At 44.1% G+C, this 19,615-nt stretch overlaps 1 protein-coding gene across 1 annotated transcript in view; it reads left to right on the top strand.

The window, feature by feature from the left end:
- TDRD9 (tudor domain containing 9) overlaps positions 1-19,615 on the top strand; it is an 81,550-nt gene that overhangs the window by 48,795 nt on the left and 13,140 nt on the right. Inside the window, exons 13-26 of the mRNA XM_035105043.2 lie at positions 1,897-2,001; positions 2,549-2,646; positions 4,441-4,572; positions 5,976-6,135; positions 7,314-7,377; positions 7,973-8,036; positions 9,397-9,441; positions 10,313-10,366; positions 13,984-14,100; positions 14,670-14,777; positions 14,975-15,075; positions 16,441-16,614; positions 18,198-18,309; positions 19,050-19,262. Of these exons, the coding sequence (XP_034960934.1) occupies positions 1,897-2,001; positions 2,549-2,646; positions 4,441-4,572; positions 5,976-6,135; positions 7,314-7,377; positions 7,973-8,036; positions 9,397-9,441; positions 10,313-10,366; positions 13,984-14,100; positions 14,670-14,777; positions 14,975-15,075; positions 16,441-16,614; positions 18,198-18,309; positions 19,050-19,262 (1,547 nt within the window). The remainder of the gene's footprint in view (positions 1-1,896; positions 2,002-2,548; positions 2,647-4,440; positions 4,573-5,975; positions 6,136-7,313; positions 7,378-7,972; positions 8,037-9,396; positions 9,442-10,312; positions 10,367-13,983; positions 14,101-14,669; positions 14,778-14,974; positions 15,076-16,440; positions 16,615-18,197; positions 18,310-19,049; positions 19,263-19,615) is intronic.

The following is a 19,615-nucleotide window of genomic DNA, read 5'->3' as shown; positions in this document are numbered from 1 at the left end:
TGGCACTAGCAGCTTCTCAACAAAAGGGAGCTCCCTGTCCCTCCTAGGAGAGAAGGAGGCTTGTTTTCACATCCCACTCCCCCACCTCCTCGCAGGCTCTTCCTTGATTTTGCCTGGTGGTTTAGTATTGCTGTTTTTGACCTTTGCGGTGGCAGCAGCCCCAAGCTTAGCTGACAATATTCTCATGACCTCTGGTGGTAGCAGCAGCACCAGCCATGAGGTAAGGAGGAGAATGTCTGTGCCCTTGTCTTAATCCATTCACAGTTGCTTGTTTTTTTTTAAAAGGAGGACAGGCTTTTTCAGTGGGTAGTCAGAATCTTCTGCATGCTGAAAAGCGTATCTTTTAGAAAATCCATTTTAAATCTGGTCTTCAGTTTAGCAGCTAAAAAAGGCATACCTTCTGCAAAGGAGATCACCTCTTTAAAATGCAAGCAAGAGCAAACACAGATATCTTTTCTTTCTTTAGTGTGTGTGTGTGTGTGTGTGTGTGTGTGTAAAGTTTGCAGCAGATTCAGACTGCTGATACTTATTTAAATTAATCACGTGTTTATCCCACTCTTACGATTCTTCAAGAGGGATGTAAGAGGTCATCATTTTCTGTTCTGCCCTGTATTTATTCCATGCAACACTGCTTCAGTTCCGCTTCAGTTAATTTTCTGCAAAAAAAGCGCATTACTGATTCTACGCTGTGGCGAAATTACGTTGTCATAATGTTGTTCCACTTCGTTCACTTGAGTGCAAAAGAAGCACAATGCAAATAGGGGGGAAATCTAATTAATTAAATATTGTTTGCAGACTGAAAGCAACAGCAGTGAATGCAGATTGTATTCAGTAGAGTGGTTTTCATTCTGGACACAGGACGAATAATCGAACATTGGCAATTTCTGCTCCCGTTTCTGTTGGAATTCTCCATCTTTACTCTTCAGGAAGGCATATGTATTTCTTACCCTCTGTCTCCTCTCACAGCAGCCCCATGAGATGAATTATAGAGTTACACACATCTTTTTACTTGTTCATTCTAAGTCATAGTTTGGCATAGCATTGCTTGCATTCTGGGCTACCGACTGGCGTGAGCTTCATGTCTGTGTGGGATTTGAACCTGGGTCCCCCCCCCAGTTGCCACCAAACTTTCTAACCCAGGGATTAGGTACCTGTGGACCTCCAGAAGTTGTTGGACTCTGACTCCCATCACCCCCAGACAGTCTGGCCCAATGATCAGGGATGTTGGGGGCTGCAGACTCCTAGAACCATAGAATTTTAGAATTCTAGAGTTGGAAGGGACTCCGAGGGTCATCTAGTCCAACCCCCTGCAATGCAGGAATCTCAGCTAGATCATACATGTCAGGTGATCACCCAACCTCTGCTTAAAAACCTCCAAAGAAGGAGAGTCCACCACATCTGGTGGGAGTCTGTTCCACTGCTGAACAGCTCTTGCCTTCATAAAGTTCTTTCTGATGCTTAGTCGGAATCTCCTTTCATGTAACCTGAATCACTTTTGTTTGGGTCTTATCCTCCGGAATCTCCTTTCATGTAACCTGAATCACTTTTGTTTGGGTCTTATCCTCCGGAGCAGGGGGAAACGAGCTTGCTCTGTCTTCCTTGTGACAGCCCTTGAGATATTTGAAGATGCTTATCATACCATATTGGCCAGAATATAAGCCACACTTTCCCCCCAAAAAAATTCCGACCGTGAAAAGTTATGACTGCCTCCAGTTGAGCCAAGTTGAACACAGTTTCTTGTAATGCAACATGCCATTTAAGATCACCGCTCTTCTGTTTTGCATAGTCTCTTCCTCTCTTTTGTATGTCTTATCTTCCATTAAACCAACAAACATTTGCATTGCAGAAGCACAATTTCATTCCCTAAACTTTGTTCATTCTTATTTATTTTTGTAGTCATTGATTTCTGTTTGACCAGAAATCTTGTTTGTGATGAAGAGACCAACTATCAAAGCTTGAGGCTGTGCTGGGCTTCTAAAACCAGCAGTAATCAGAGGAGAGGTAAGTTGTTTTCCGGGTATAAAGTGCTGCAGCAAGGATGGTGCTGATATAAAGTTATTATTATAATATATTTTTTTGTTATTCATTTTGTTTCTATATTGCTTTATATTTGAAAGACAAAATCTGAAAGTGGTTTGCAACACATTAAACCACCAAATAAAACAATCTAGAATAAAACAAATCCAAACTTCAAGGGTCCAGAACTACAGACCAGGATACAGTATAAGGAAATTTGCAGGAGTGGTAGAAATGTTGGTCATGGGTCAGATTTGTCTGATGGGTTTGGAGTGGCTCTGTTTCTTTCCTTTTTGCCCTTTCAAAGGTTGCAAAATTCAGGAAAGATCCGAAAGGCCGCTAGGCCCCCAGTGTCTCCCTATTGCCTGTGGATGATTGCTTCTTTAGTCCATTTTTAAGCATAAGGCTTAAATGAAAGCAAGCAGGCAGCGTTTGTGGGATACGTCGAGCCCTCCTCTCAGGATTAGCCACTGTCAAGGAAGTTTAAACGCAAACGTAACCAGTCAAAGCAGCTTATGTCTTTCCTGTGAAGGTCGGGCAGGACGTGTTTCTAAAGGATACTGCTACAGGCTAGTGTACAAGGACTTCTGGGAAAACTATATACCCGAGACCACCATGCCTGAGATGATGGTAAGAATCACACACAATATTTGCATGCCTGCCAATTTCGGTTTCTCTCAGTTCCTCGTTTTTCCAAATTTCCGTGGCAATCTGCAAATTTCTTCCGATGAGAATTTGGCAGCAATTTACTGCAGATCTTTCCCAGTAAACACGTTTTTTGCATGCAGTTTTGACTAATATAAACACATTTTTGCAAACCCCTAATATAGTGCATTTTGGTATTTGCTTCTTTATACACACTTTACTCAAATATTATAATGCACTTTTGTGTGTGTGTTTTGGGAGGAGTGCAAATTTTGAGGGAAGGCTGTGTTTTGGTATGCATATTGGGTTGAGAAGTGTGAACTGGGTGCTGTCCAATTAAAATGCAAGCAAAATCAATTTTCTAGACGTGCCCCTTTGAGTATGTGGGCTGGGGCTCACGGGTGGGCTTCCTGACAAAACAATTCCTCAATTAGCTTGAGAAGGTTTCAATCTTTTGAGGAGGCACCGAACCCCAATTTGAGACAGTGCAGATGTCCAAGGAGCCACAGTTGCAGGTGAGCAACCTGCCTGTCCTGCTTGCTATGTCTGTCTGGAGATTGATGGCTTGGTTAGTACATCACTTCAAACTGTAGTTAAGCTTAAAGGTAAAGGTAAAGGAGCCCCTGACCATTAGGTCCAGTGGCGAATGACTCTGGGGTTGCAGCGCTCATCTCACTTTACTGGCCGAGGGAGTTGGCGTACAGCTTCCAGGTCATGTGGCCAGCATGACAAAGCCGCTTCTGGCGAACCAGAGCAGCACACAGAAACTCCGTTTACCTTCCTGCTGGAGTGGTACCTATTTATCTACTTGCACTTTGACATGCTTTCGAACTTCTCGGTAGTGGCGCCCGCCCTGTGGAACGCCCTCCCATCGGAGGTCAAGGAGATAAACAACTACCTGGCATTTAGAAAACACCTAAAGGCAGCCCTGTTTAGGGAAGTTTTTAATCTGTGATATTTTAATGTATTTCGGTATTTGTTGGAAGCCGCCCAGAGTGGCGGGGAAACCCAGCCAGATGGGCGGGGTATAAATAATAAAATAATAATAATAATAACTACTAGGTGGGCAGGAGCTGGGACCAAACAACGGGAGCTCACCCCGTCACGGGGATTTGAACCGCCGACCTTCTGATCAGCAAGCCCTAGGCTCTGTGGTTTAACCCACAGCGCCACCCGTGTGCCTTAGTTAAGCTAAACTATGGTTCAAATCTAGATCTGACATCATGGGCGCTTCGGTTTTTCTCTGCTGCTGCTTCTTCCAGGAAACAAGTCATGGTCTGGCTTAATGTATTGTCCAAGCCGGAACTCACATATGTTTTCTCTCCAAGCAAACCACTGGCAAGTAGCCAATGTTTGTTCTTGTTTTTATTATGTATTTTGTGAAGGGCCGGTATACAAATTTAATAAATATATACAAAACTTTCATGCTTTCATGGCTTACTGTTTATGGGTTGCCTGGAGAAAACGAACCACCAGCCCGGGTTTCTGCCGTAACGCTAAGCCAGGCCACGACTTATTCCTGGCAGCGTGACAGGAGCGGAAGAGGAGCAAAGCACCCACGACCTCAGCGTGCGCTTGCATGCCGCACATTCACATTTAGTCACAGCTTAAAGTGGTGTGTGAACACGGCCACTGTCAGATTATTTCTGTGCCTCCCCCCCGCCCCATATGATTTGCTCAGCCCAGAAAGTGAAAGCCAACATCCTTCTAGTCGCTCACGAAGAGATTTTCAACACAGAATCACGTTTGTCGTCACTGTGCTCTTATTCTTCCTTTCAGCGGCGCCCACTGGAAAGTACCGTGCTGAAGGTGAAGCTGCTCGACATGGGCGAACCAAGGGCTTTGCTAGCAACTGCGCTGTCTCCTCCCAGTATAAGCGATATTGAGCGCACCGTTCTGCATCTAAAGGAGGTTGGGCCCATCTATTTTGATGTATTAAACCTCAGAAATGGGGAACGCTTCCCCAGGCTGCATCCACTATCCCTCAGCCATGCCCTTCACTGGTCCCAAGTGTTTTCGCCTGGCTTCAGTGGGCAAGATTCACCTAATGTGCCCCTCCAGCAGAAGCTCTCTGCAAGGAGTTCCCTTGCGCAACAGGGCATCCTCTCCTCTCTCCCCACATGCCTCCTGGAATTGGCTCCAGGGTGGGGGTTGGAATAACCTCCGGAGCAGCATGGGGGGGGGAGGATTGTTCCGGTGGAAACGTCATAACACCCTGATGTTGAATGGCACCCCATGTCTCCATGAACTGAGCGCTTCTTGCTCGTTTGGATTTAGGATAAAGGGTGTCAGTATGTAGAATGTAGTCTGCTGTACAAAGGTGAAATTTATATTAGCTGCTGTGCCCACTTTTGCCTCTGGCATGTGGCCCCCAGAAGGCAATGTGGCCCTCAATCTGAGAACACTTCCCCACCCGTGTGCTAATCGGTTGAAATGACTCTTTTTTTTTTTGGTTGTACATGCTCAAATAGTACAGTGGTACCTCGGTTTAAGAACAGCCCTGTTTACGAACTCCGCAAAACCAGAAGTAGTGTCCTGGCTTGCGAACTTTACCTCGGTCTAAGAACGGAATCTGAATGGTGGAAGGGCACCGGCCCGGGCAGGAGGCCTCATTAGGGAAAGCACGCCTCGGTTTAAGAACGGTTTTGGTTTAAGAACAGACTTCCAGAATGGATTAAGTTCGTAAACCGAGGTACCCCTGTATTGATTTTAGCATTGACAACTGCAAAAGCAGGCATAAGGAAGAAGAACATGGTGAGCAGAGCACTTTTATTTTCTTCTGACTGAAAACTTTTGTTTCTGACTGTTACTGAATTTTACAGTATTGTTTCATTATCTTTTCTTTTAGTTTTTTAAAACTAATTATTATTATTATTATTATTATTATTATTATTATTATTATTGAATTTATATACCGCCCCATACCCAGAGGTCTCAGGGTGGTTCACATAAAATGTTCACAGTAATGGTGGTTTGTTTAAAAAAAGTATGCCGTGTGCCACTCTGAGACCTCGGGGAGAAAGGAGGAACACAACCAACATGCACCACATCATTGTAAAATGGATGAAGCACTCAATAAGTATTGAAGTTATCAGAATACAAGACCAACATGCCCTGGAAGAGTTCGTGTTCCTTCTTAATTCATCAGTTGTATGTGGGTTTGGACAGATACAAGAGCGCAGTCCTGACATTAATAAATATTTGCAGGTTTGGAATATATATATTAGGGGATTCTTAATTTTAACCTTGAGCTTCGTGATTGTTGGCAAATCAGTTTCCCATTAACAACTATCTTTGCTTGCGTCTTGGTATAGATAGGAGCACTTGCTGTCCATTCAGAAGCAAAGAACCCTTACGATGGTGAGCTGACCTTCCTAGGCAGGGTGTTGGCACAGCTACCCGTGAACCAGCACCTTGGCAAACTAATGGTTCTTGGCCATGTCTTTGGGTGCCTGGAAGAATGCATTATAATAGGTAAGTTGGACAACAGATTAAGTATACTTATTGCCTTAAGCTGCACCTTGCATACCTAGGTTACTAAATGTTTTTCATGGTAACCTCAATATTCATGGTGCTTTAAAAGTCATGGTGTCTTCATGGTACTTTAAAAATAATGGGTTTCTTTTCTTTTCTTTTTAGTAAGGTTGTTGTCCAAAGGAGCTTACAGAAGGGTTTCCCAAACTTGGGCCACCAGCTGGTTTTGGAATACAACTCCCATAATCTTTCCACAGGGCCTGCAAGATGGAGTTGTTCCGCCAGGCTTTTGGTTACGGCTCAGCCTGACTCCTCTTCTTGTTTTGTATAAGAACTAGTATAACAAAGGCCTCCCAGCATTCTCACAGGCCCAGATAAGAACAGTGTAAACAGTTGGGCCTGATGAGCATTTACTGTTCCCAACCCTAATCCTGCAGAAAGCCATCTAATTAGATTTTAATTTGATCCTGACTTGTTTTTAGGAGGTAATTTAATTATTATCTGATATTATCTGACCAATGTTATATATTTGATGTTAGCCGCCCTGAGCCCGGTTTTGGCCGGGGAGGGCGGGATACAAATAAAAGTTGTTGTTGTTTGTGAGGGACAAGGGATATAGAGAGGTCCCTCCCCTCTTAAGGTCCAGCCCATCCCCGAGCACTGGGGAAAGCAGGGAGAGTTCCGACTCAAGTGGGGAAGCAGGAAGTGGTGTCCAAGGCTCAGGCAAGGTAGCAGAGCCATCGTCCAAGGTGGGACAGGAAGGGGGAAGTAAGGGGGGTAGACCGATCCCCCAACTCCGGAATTGCGCAGGAGGCGTCGGGGGAAGAGGCTGGGTCTCCCCAAGTTGTTATGTTGGAGAAAGACGCGCCAAACGCCATTCGGAGGTTCTGACTCAAGCGGTTAAGATGTTCCTCTGTAAATAGCACTGCCTTTAGCACTGTAAATACGCAGCACCAAATAAAAGATAAAATGCAGAGCTGTGTGGAGTCGTTACTCTGAAGTAGCCCTTCAGACCCCTGTGACATTGTTCTTGTTACATTATCATCATCATCCCTAGCTAGCAGGATCAGTGGTCAGGGGTGACATGGAAGTAAAAGTAGGATCCTAGAGCTCTTTTTGTGAAGGAGAGGTGGGGTACAATTCTTAGAACCAAACCCGTTTCTTTCTCTTTGTTTCAGCTGCTGCCCTCTCTTTGAACAACTTCTTTGTAATACCTTTTAGGCAGCATCTTGATGGATACAGGTATTTTCCTATGGGCTGTCATTCGATTTCAGTGGGTCAGTTAGCCGGTTAAATCTGCATAAGCTTTGCATATAGATACAAAATAGTTTGGAAGAAACCCGCACACTTGCTTTGTTTTCAGATGATGTATGTTAGTATTGCCTGAGCTGGATGAATCCCTGCTGTGTTTGAGGGTTGGTGGGCAGGGGAGGATAATTATCTATTATATGAACTAGGGGGGAGCACTAGGAAATTGATGTGCTTGGACCTGTTACGCAAAAAAAAAACAGATGAAGTCATGTTTCGATCCACCATCTTGTGTGTCTTCACCTATTTTCCATTTTGGCTGAAGAAAAGCATTTTAAACTTGCCATTCGAGGCTGCAATCCTGAACATAATTTCCTGGCAGCTGAATCTGGTTGCAGAGGATCTCATTTCTGAACGGACGTTACTTAAATCTACTGTTTTATTTAATCAGAAACAGCTGCTTGCGTACTGGTGTTCCTTTGATGTTTCAGAGGCAGTAGCCAAAAGCATATTTTAAAAAGTTGTAAAGCTTTAAAATGTGACGACTGCTCTTTAACTTTATAACAGTTTGCTGTGAATTGTTTGACAGGAATAAAAGGCATTTTTCTGGGAATAGCAAGAGTGACTGTATTGCGCTTCTGGATGCCTTTAAGGTAACTGTCTCCCCCCACTACTTGCAAATTATGTCCCCATTTGCTACTAATAACTGGTGTCGCCATTAAGGGGGGAAAGCAAACATTTTGGTACCATCTACACCAGGGGTCAGCAGTCTTTTTCAGCCGTGGGCTGGTCCACCATCCCTCAGACCATGTGGTGGGCCGGACTATATATTTTTTTTTGGGGGGGGGGGAAATGAACAAATTCCTATGCCCCGCAAATAACCCAGAGATGCATTTTAAATAAAAGCACACATTCTACTCATGTAAAAACACACTGATTCCCGGACCGTCCGCGGGCCAGATTGAGAAGGCGATTGGGCCGCATCTGGCCCCCAGGCCTTAGGTTGCCTACCCCTGATCTACACTCTGCAGCGGGACCACCACTTAGTTGGGGGGCTTGCTTCCAGGGGTCCACACACAAAGGCGAAATCTTGCAAAGTCAGGGACCTCTGGAACTGCTTCCCGCCCCGCCCCCCAATAAAGCAGAGGGTTGCTTACTAGAATCTGGGACGGCCCTGATGGCTTCCCAAAGCCAGTTGTGTGACCTTCCCAGACCTAGTAGGTGAGTAGGCGCCTTCCTTATTGGCCTCTGGGATGTTCCCAGAGCCCTCTCGCCTCCTTCCCAGATGCTGGGGTAAGGAAGGCAACACCTTCCTTCTAAGGCTTTGGGAAGGTACCGCAAGGGCTCTGGGATGGTCTTGGAGCTCTCCTCTCCCCTTCTCAAAGCTCAGTAAGTGAGGAAAACATGCTGGGTGGGAAAGAAAATGGAGAGTGGTGGGTTTAATGTGCATTTCAAATAGTCATGGCTCCCCCCAAAGAATCGTGGAGACTGTAAATCGATCCAGATGTTGAGAGTGGTTAGGAGACACCCCCCCATTCCCCTCGCAGAACTACAATTCTGAGAGCAGGTTAACATTCAGTCCCTCTTCCTATGGAATTCCCAGCACCCAGGATTCCTTCGGGGAAGTCAGGCGCTTAATGTGTGTGGTATATACAAAGCCTGGGTCTCGCTCTTGATGCATGTGGAGTATTTTGTGTCCAGGCTGTGTTGAAGTGCATAGAAACATAGAGTTGGAAGAGACCACAAGGGCCATCCAGTCCAACCCCCTGCCAAGCAGGAAACACCATCAAAGCATTCCTGACAGTTGGCTGTCAAGCCTCTGCTTAAAGACCTCCAAAGAAGGAGACTCCACCATAATCCTTGGCAGCAAATTCCACTGTTGAACAGCTCTTACTGTCAGGAAGTTCTTCCTAATGTTCTTGTAGTTTGAATCCATTGCAAATTTGAATCACTTGCAAATTAGCAAGTTGTTATTGTTTTAAAAAAACCTATTCTCTTTTTTCTCTTGTTTAGGAATGGCAGGAAAGCAAGAAGAAAGGAACACTGAGACACCCTAAGGTTAGTTTCACTTGTCAGTCGGATGCTTAGGCACCAATCTGGACTGTTTAATTGCTGGGCACCTAAACTTAGCTTTATCTCCATCCTTTCCTTTTGAGTAGTACCAGGTATGACTGTACACTGCTTGATTGTGGGGGGGAAACCCCATGAACCTCAAAGTGGTTCACAAAAAGATAAATCAATAAAGTTAATAAAAATTCACAACCTTACAACTGTTAAAATACTGCAACAGATTCAAATTGCCTCAACTTTCTAAGCATCTGGGTAGGTTTGTCGAAGCAAGAATGTGCTCAGCAGATGCCAAAAACGTACGGTGAAAGTGCCTGCTTGATCTCATTAGGCAGGGACACATTGACATATCCACCCATCTCTATCAGCAACATCCTGGAAGTTTGGGTGCTGACATGAGCTCATAGACTCATGGAATAGTAGAGTTGGAATGGACCCTGGGGGTCATCTAGTCCCAACGCCCTGCAAGGAAGGAATCTCTTTTGCCCAATGTGGGGCTTGAACCCACAACCTAAAGATGAAGAGTCTCATGCTCTACCAACTGAGCCATCCCAGATTACCTCCTTGGGATGCTTTATGAGCAGAGATGGGTGTAAGGGGTTGAAGAAATTTTCCATGGGCCCCTTGGACTGGAATGAACCTGTTGCAAATGCCTCCTTTTTGCTGAAGGTGGTGGAGAGCGATGAGCAGGCATAGGCAACCTCGGCCTTCCAGATGTTTTGGAACTACAACTCCCATGATCCCTAGCTAACAGGACCAGTGGTCAGGGATGATTGGGAATTGTAGTCCCGAAACATCTGGAGGGCTGAGGTTGCCTATGCCTGGCGAAGAGGTTTTGCAGCTTCCTGGCTTTCTCCCGCAGGATGAGCTCGACTGGGGTCGTTCCAACTACATTCACATCAAGAGAATTAGAGAGGTGAGTTGAATGTGCGTCTTTGTTTTCTTTCCCCCAATAATACAAAGTACCTGGGCAATAAGAGCCCTGCTGGATCAGACCAAAGGCCCATCTAGCCCAACGATCTGCAGGAAGCCTGCAAGCAAGGCATGAGCCCCCCCCCCACACACGTGTAAGTTCCTTCGTACATAATCCACATGAAAACTATACAAGCACCCCTATTGTTTGTGGGATGTTGTTCGCTTACTCATTTCAATGCCAGGAGCTCTTAAGCAGCTCCCCTCAGACAACAACAAAACAACAACAACAACAATTTATTCTTTATACCCCGCCCATCTGGCTGGGTTTCCCCAGCCACTCTGGGCGGCTTCCAACAGAAAAATGAAATCAAATAATCTATTAAACATTAAAAGCCTCCCTAAACAGGGCTGCCTTCAGGTGTCTTCTAAAAATATGGTAGCTGTTTTTCTCTTTGACATCTGATGGGAGGGCATTCCACAGGGTGGGCGCCACCACCGAGAAGGCCCTCTGCCTGGTTCCCTGCAACTTGGCTTCTTGCAATGAGGGAACCGCCAGAAGGCCCTCGGTTCTGGACCTCAGTGTCCGGGCAGAGACGCTCCTTCAGGTATAATGGACCAAGTATATTTTACAATTCCAAAGTGAGACCCGACTATGGGGTTCCCATGATAACCTTCTGATCAGCTTCTTTGCTTCATTTATTTGTCTCACCATTACATTTATACCTTGGCTTTCCTCCAGAGGGAGCTAAAGGTTTTACACACAGCTACCCCCCCTTTTCTCATTTTATCTTCCCAGCAACCCTTTAAGGTAGGTTGTGCTGAGAGAGCCATCACTTGGGCCCAAGGGTCTCCCCGGTCCTAGCCCAACACACACTCTATATTTTTTTGTTTGTTCTAACTGTTTGTGCTTTCATGTTGCATTTTTATCTTGTGAACTGCCCTGAGATCTTTGGATGAAGGGTGGTATATAATTTTATTGGTGGTGGTTGTTGCATTTCAAGACCCCGAGACTTCCCCCTTATGTTGAATAATAACACCAGGACACAGTATTTTAGGTTAAATGGGCAAATTAGGGCCACAACTTCATTGGTTACAGAATGTGAGTGGTATTGGCTTAGGCCAGTGATGGCCAAATGTGGCCCTCCAGCTGTTTTTGGACTACAACTCCCATCATCCCTAGCTAACAAGACCAGGTATGATGGGAATTGTAGTCCAAAAACAGCTGGAGGGCCAAGTTTGGCCATCACTGGCTTAGGCATTAGGATTGAACCGACTATATCTGACTCCTGCCTGCAATGCAAGGAGTCTAGTAAGGGTCAACCACCAATAGGGGGAGCCCTGCTGATGTACATCAACTAGAGCTCCCCCAGGGTCCCCGATGGGGTCGTGGCATGGCCCTAGCCCTACCTGGGCTTCGGACAAAGATCCACACCCCCAGATCCCTTTAATGCATAGCTGCCAAGTTTTCCCTTTTCTCGCGAGGAAGCCTATTCAGCATAAGGGAAAATCCCTTTAAAAAGGGATAACTTGGCAGCTATGCTTTAATGGAATACCTTTTAACATGGAGGGGCAGGTGATGGCCACACCTCCCCTCCCCCAAACCAGGTTTTACCAATGTTTAACCACCAAATCTTACAAAAGTTGTGACGATTGCTACGAGGTAGGCGAAAACCAAATGGCCAGTGCCAATTTGCCAAATGGAAAAATTCCTGCCTCCTCCTTTGGCGATCACTCTTATCCAAGTAAGATTGTCTTCCATAAACACGGTTTGTGTTTATGTTTATACCAGGCCCCCTCAACAGGCGAGGGCATTTTCAGTAAGGAAGGTAATGTAATGGAAAGTTTAATTTGCTAGAGCCCAGTGCTATTTTTCCTGGAAGTACTCAAGGGTACAGACCACTGGCACCTTTCCCACCCCCAAATGTTAAAAGTATGGCACTTCATGGTAAGTACCTTGACCTTTCTTTCTTAAAATAAAATAAAACAAAAACTAAGCCAATTATAACATTTCCTGCCCTGCCATTCCCTGCTCCCCACAGTGTTCTGCTTTTTAAAAAGTGTGATCGGATGCAGTTCGTTTCATGTAGGCCCACAGAAGCCAATGCGTAACTTAGCAAAAACTGTTCAGATTTCCTGCTGCAAACAACGGACAAAGGCTGCTAATGAGTTTGCTTGAATCGTGGTGCTCAGTTACTAAGGTTACCCCAGCAGTTAACAGAAATGGTTTATCCCCGCTTGAACGTAAGGGGTTGCACCCTGAAAGAGGAAATAATGGGGGACCCTCACTGGCAGAGACATGCCTTTCCTCCGCTCCGAGTTTAATTGGGAACATTGCTCCAAGCAAACAAGCCCTTTGATCCAACACACAGGAACGCAGTGGAACTTCTCTGTGCAGCTTGCAGAGAAAAGCCGCAGCGTTTAATGTGGGACTCAGAGCATACCCTCTCATGATGAACTGTTCTTGTGGCTGTTCCTGGCAAAGGGCTCCTCCCTCCTTCAACTTCTAGGATTCCCTCATTCATAGATGTACAGCAAACTCAAATGGTGAATGCCAGTAAAAACTGTGCCAGAATAATAAGGCCACTGAGAAGTGAAAGAGGTATTGGCATGTTTGGGGAAATCCTAAGGCTTGTAGAAGCACAAAAACAATATTTCAGAAAAACCTTTAAGGTCCACTGAGCATGCTTGGAAGCCACATAGAACCAGTTGGAAAAGAAAAAATGGCAAACTGGTCCTTTATTTTTTTTAAAAAAAAAATCTTTATTGATTTTAAAACAGAAACTAAAATAAAACAGAATAAGTATACAGATAATCAATCATATAGATTCAAACACTTTTTACCCTATCTTCTACAATGTTGTTTCAACCTATCTTTGCATTTTCATGTTCACATATTCACATCTTCTTATACAATTCGACTTCCCCTTCTCTTCCTCCGTGGCTTCAGATTCATTTCCCTTCCCACTGCTTCCATTTATTTTCCTCCTGGGAGCTTTACAAGATATTTGTTTCAAACCCAAATTCTTTTATATATATTCCAAATTTCCCCCAATTTTCCTTATATTTTTTTATTCGAACCACCCCTTATCGAATTTGTCAATTTGGCCAAATCAATGTAGCTAATTACTTTCTCTTGCCACTCTCTTATGGTTGGGGCTTCCTGGCTTCTCCATAATTTAGCGATTTTACTATTTTCCAGGGTGATCCACTCTTTTATACAAAGAAAAATGGCAAACTGGTCAAGGTGGTGGGAATGGCCTTTAAATTGTGTTGTGGCTGACTGGAACCCTGTTTTTAGGATGTGGGGATAAACCACAATGTTTTTCTCCTACCAATATTAATTGAGCTTTCGGCCTAGGCCCTTGGTGCCTGTGACATAAATAGATAAATCCTCTTCTAGTGTTGTGCTGTTACATTAATTGTATTACGTTTGCCGTATATTTTATACTTGCATTTTCTGTGAGCTGTTTATAAGTCTTGTAAAAATAAAATAGTGAGGTGTGGGTTTGTTTGTTTTTGCATTGTGCAGAAGAGAGGGAGATGTTTTGCCTTAATGAAGTTTCCTTTTGGTGGTCTTGGAATGTATTGTGCTTAATATCAAGATGTAATTTTTTTTAGGTGGCTGAGTTGTATGAGGAGCTGAAAAAGAGAATGGGCGCGTTCAACATGCAGGTCAATCCTCACCCCCCTGCTATGGATCAAGACCATGTGTATAAGCAGCGATTCATTTTGCAGGTGAGATGTCTGGTTGCACGAGAGATGTTTTTCCAGATATACATATGTAAAATAAAACTTTTTTTTAAAAAACACACACAACAAAACTCAACAATTTCCACATAAATCACAACAAAATCGAATATATATATAAAAAACCCACCAGCTACAACCCTCCGCCAAGAAACCCTTCCAAAGCACCCCAGCCCAAGATTCTGTTCAGCAGCCTCAGCTTTTGTAGCTGGAGTCAATCAGGCCAATTGGAAAAATGCCTGCAAGGCAGGGAGCAGGTCTTCCAGGACTCTTCAGCAGCTTCAGCTTTTGTAGATGGAGTCAGTCAAGACCCCCCCACACACCTGAGTCCCAGTGAAAATCTGTGAGACTTAAAAAAATAAATGCTTGGTTTCAAAGTGCCGTTATTGCAAATTGCATTTACGCAACTACAAACACATTTGCAAGCCCCACGAAACCTGAGAGTTTGGCTCATGTGATTAAGTAATCACGCACATGTCATTTGCAGTGTGACGAATGGCTTTCTGCAGGAGAACTGCCACCTCTCCTGAGGCAGTTAACTTTCCCTTCTTTCTTAGGTTGTAATGGCTGGAGCTTTCTATCCAAATTATTTTACTTTGGCGGAACATGATGAAGAAATCGCCGTCCGGGAGCTGTCTGGCAAAGATCCCAAAACAACTGTAATGGTACAGCTTAACTAAGTTTTGACTCTGCCTTGTGAAGCCATGTTGAAGTGTCCTTTCCTCTTCCCCAATACTGTTGTTTTAATAATCACATTTCTCTCTCATATACCGTGTGTGTGTGTGTGTGTGTGTAACACACCACTGTTGTTTTTTTAATGCATAAATTTGACCTGTCTGAAGGCATACATTTTTCTTAACAGTTGAAGAACATTCCCCCGTACGGCTTCCTCTACCATAAGCAACTGCAGTCCCTGTTCAGACAGTGTGGCCAAGTGAAATCCATTTCCTATCATGGGACCAAGTAGGTGAACTTCCATTTTTAACATGGGCATAATTCATTCTGGTTTTGCTAATCATGGGCAGGGCAGAACGTTTTCTGCATTTTTAATATTGCTATTACAGGTGTCCCCCTACTTACTTTGGGGGTTATGTTCTGGGGCCTCATGCACGTAAGTGAATTGCGTAAAGTAGGGAGCACCCTCTAAACACCCTCTAAATGCCCTCTCTGTTTTGCTCTCTTCAATCCATACCAAAAATACTGCTTCCAAATACAGTGGTACCTCTACCTACAAATTTAATGCGTTCCAAACGCACATTTGTAAGTCGAAAAAAAAAGTAAGTCGAATCCCATAGGAATGCATTGGGAGAAAAAATTCGTAAGTAGAAGCAACCCTATCTAAAAATTCGTAAGTAGAAAAAATCCTATCTAAACCGCATCCAAGATGGCGGACAGAGCTCCATTCGTAAGTAGATACATTCGTAAGTAGAGATACCATTGTATATCCACATTTAGAATTGAAGCTCTGGGGCTGGCAGGAGGATATGTGGGAAAGCGGCTGCAGCTGTGCTACCCCACACATCACCTCTTAGGTGGGGAGGCTGAGCAGCCTAAACAAAGCCCAGCTGGATCTCTGGTCTCTTTGGGGCTTCCTCCACCCTCACTGACATATATTTGATCAGTGGAGTGCACACAAAACCATCCTGTTCCACCCCATCCCCCCTTTTAGTGATGCATTTAGCGATGTTTTCAAGTCGCTTCTTGGTTCAGCACCATGTGCGCATGCGCCACTGTGTGTCATTCGAATGCACATTAATTGGCTGTTGCCTTTATTGGGAGGATGTATTATTTTTGAATGGCTGGAATTTAATTTGCTACTTCACTGTCTTAATAGCTATTTTAATTTGTGTATTGTCCTCATTATATTTTCTTACTTTTAATTGTTTTATTGTGTCTATTATTATTATTATTACTAATTTCACTTTGCATAGTCAACTACCCCGGAATAAATATTTTAAAAGGGCTATATATAAATACCTAGCGTAAAAAGATTGCCTACATGTTTTCAAAGGTATCTTCACAGTCATAAGGGTTTGAAATGTTCTGGGTTTGTGTGCCCGTCATATATAACTGCAAGTACTTGGCAATCATTTTGAATGATTTCTCTGAGATTTTACACACATTCTGTGTGATTTTACTGGCCAAGCAAAATTATATTAATTTAACCAAAATATCTTTTGAATCTGTAAGTCACATTACAACTTTCTGGCAACCCTCATTTTTGTAATTTGAACATTGAAAAATTCAACACACCCTACCGCCTTAGCATTTTCTTCGTTCTAATCCACAGAACATACTTTATTTTTACTTTGCATTTTCTCCCTGTAGAGCCTTTGTAGAATTTTCCCGGAATCCAACCGAACGCTTTAAAACACTTTCTGCTGTATATATGGCCCTTAAGATGTCACAGCTGCGGACTCCAATGGAGCTTAATATACATTCCCCGGAGGAGATTGAAGGGAAAATGGAAGGAGGACCAAGCATGCTTGCGCGGGGTTCACAGTATGATACAGATTCATTAGTTTTCAAATTAATGCAAAATCTCCTGCGCCTCTTTTGCATAAATTTATTCTGTTGGCAAATAAACAGGGATGGGAGCAGTGAGTTAAAGCGGGGTGTGAATTCTGCTCAGCTCATTCTTTGGGTTCAGAAACTTTGTGAGACAAAACAAACATAATCCCGAAATCTGAACAATAAAGAAAAGAGCAAGTTGTTATGGGTGCCTAAAGTGTCAAGGAAATAGGGAAGAGTGGTTTACATTTTATAGAACTTGCTCTATTTCTTTTTTAAAAATGTATTTGCTTTTTAAAACTTAGATTTACAAAATATTGAAGAGAAACCTCTGAAAATGAAAGATGCGTAATCATTCATGTCTATGTAAACACAGAACTTGCAAATTTTCGTCAGTTGTGATTGCAGCTGGTAATGCTTTCCGAGCCAGGCTTTGCAAAACAGCTGTTTCTAACTTGGTTTCAAGCTCTGCTTTAGAACTAACCATGGTTGACATTTAAAATCAGCCTAGATGCAACACTGCATCATGGTTAGCTCTGAAAATGGAACAGAGGCATTATTATTATTATTATTATTATTATTATTATTATTACTAGCTGACCCTGCCACACGTTGTTGTGGCTTAGTCTGTTAAATGGGACCTCAGAGTCCCCCTTCCAACTCCCCTGTAGGCCCCACTGTGGTTTCGTCTCTTAAATGGGCCCTCAAGAGTCCCCCTTTTGACTCCTCCCCCCACCCTACCCAGGGCTCATCCCCGTGATCGGCCCCACCCTGTCCCGACCCATGACCTTTCCTGCCCGCTCCTCCCCCCATCCCCTACTCAGGGGAGTCCCCACCTCTATTCGGCCTAGTCTCCAAACCTCTACTCGGCCTAGTCTGCAAAGGTGTCACTTTCCTACCTGTAGTACCAGTGTAGCCGCCACTAGAGGCCGCTGTTGTGCAAAGTCTCCTGATTCTATTTCCCAGCATGCACTTTAGGGTGAGTTGTGTGTTTTTGAACACGGGGTTTGAGGGGTTTTACGTGGCCCAGGTGTGACGTTTGTCTTTGAAAACGGTCTGAGCTTGCTATTTGACTTTGTGTTAAAATTTGAACGCAATCGGTCCAGCGGTTTTGTTGAACATTGGAGAGGAACACACATGCCCAGTTTACATTTATATATATATAGATTATTATTAGGTGATTGGCCAAGTGTGTGAACAACATTTTCAATGTATTTAAAAAGCATCAGCTTTGTTCAACTCCAGTAGATGCTCCAGCCTTAAAAAGCCAAATATTTTGCTCGAGGGGAGCGTGTGCTCTTGTTACGTTGAGGGCTAATCTGGAGAAGAGATTGTTTGAGGTTTCCTGGTTACTTAAACCAGTGATGGGGAACTTGTGGCTCTGCAGATGTTGTTGGACTACAACTCCCATCAGCCCAGCCAGCATAACCTGTGGAGAGGGATGATGGGAGTTGTAGTCTTCTGTTCTGGCTAGGCCAGTTGCTATAAACATTTTAATTGAGGGAGCAGTCTTCAGAAGGGAGCAGTGAGTTGATTTCTGTGCTGTTTGCTTTGTTCTTCACATTTCTTTTTAGAGTGAATGTGGACTTCCAGAAGCACACAGTGTCTCCCATGGAGAAGTTCAGTAGTCCTTTGGAAAAACTGCAGACCATCAGCAGCCTTGATTTATCTATCAATGTCACAGAGGTACAGATGTCATAAAACTATGCACATTTAGAGTCTAGACCATTCGGGGTCTAGGTCATATTATTGCTGCCAGAACCACTCCTTTCCCAGCATATGTCCTCTTTGCACTTCTCATTCACCCCAATCATTGGTTGAGGTCTCCTAATTTCTGCATCAGCTGGCGACTGTAAGTGCTCATGAAAGCATTTCAGTGTGCAGCTGTCCTACTATACACATATTTTCCCGAGCTGTTTTGTGCTCCTCGTTATGGAATGGGCAAGGCAGCAGGGAGCTCAGTGCACGCTTAGCATCATGAGCATGGGATTAGCTCTGCCCGCGCTGTGCCAAGCTACCCATTGCCTTGCCAGCCATGTGCAGTTGCTGGAAAGCCAGGCAAGGAACACTGCCCTGTCAGCTGCTGCTGCTGCTGCTGGGCAGGTTTACATTAAAAAGCGGACTCAGCCAAATTTCTTCACCCATCCCTAACCTTTAAAATGGTGGCTTCCCATTTCTCACGTAATGAGAAGCTGCAGTTAACTGTTGCCTCTTTGCTGGCTTTCCTGTTTCTGCAAAGGGAGTAGCAAAGCAGCTGGCTGCATATCCTGGATGATTAAGTATGAATTTGACCACACAGTGTCTCTCTCTCTCTCTCTCTCTCTCTCTCTCTCTCTCTCTCTCTCTCTCTCTCCATTTATTTATTTATTTATTTATTTATTTATTTATTTATTTATTTATCTATCTATTCCCTTCCCTCTCTTCAGGTGGTAGAAGTTGGGCACTTCTGGGGTTACAGAATTGACGAGAAAAATATGGCTGTGCTCAACAACGTCTCTGCTGAGATCAACCAGCTAGAGCTGACCCCTCTGCTAGTCCGTCCCTATCCAGATTTGGTGTGCTTGGCACCCTTTACGGAGTGGGAAGACGAGAGATACTACAGAGCCCAAGTCCTATATGTATCTGGAGAGAATGCAGAGGTACATTTTTTAAAAGCACGCTTGTGTTTGCAGCTTAAATTCAAACCCGAGGAAGCGCACAAAGCCCTGAATAAACTCTGAGGGCTCTAGAAAGCAGGGGAAGGGCAGGATTAGAGTGATTGGAGGGGTTGGAGAAGGCTAAAATATATTAAATAGTTGGGCAGACCTTTCCATGTTGGCAAATTGGGCTGACTTTGCATGACCATTTTAAGAAATTGCATCCTGGAAATCTAGTAAGCTTCCTGAAGCTGCAGTAGTCAACGTGCGGCTGTCCAGTTGTTGTTGGACTCCAACTCCCATTAGCCCCAGCCATCACGGCCCCAGGGATCAAGGATTGTGGGAGCTGTAGTCCA

Source organism: Zootoca vivipara, chromosome 1 (genome assembly GCF_963506605.1).
Source record: "Zootoca vivipara chromosome 1, rZooViv1.1, whole genome shotgun sequence".
NCBI classification, from domain to species: Eukaryota; Metazoa; Chordata; class Lepidosauria; order Squamata; family Lacertidae; genus Zootoca; species Zootoca vivipara.
The sequence above is the reverse complement of the archived record's forward strand: the minus strand, read 5'-3'. Positions and strand labels throughout refer to the sequence as shown.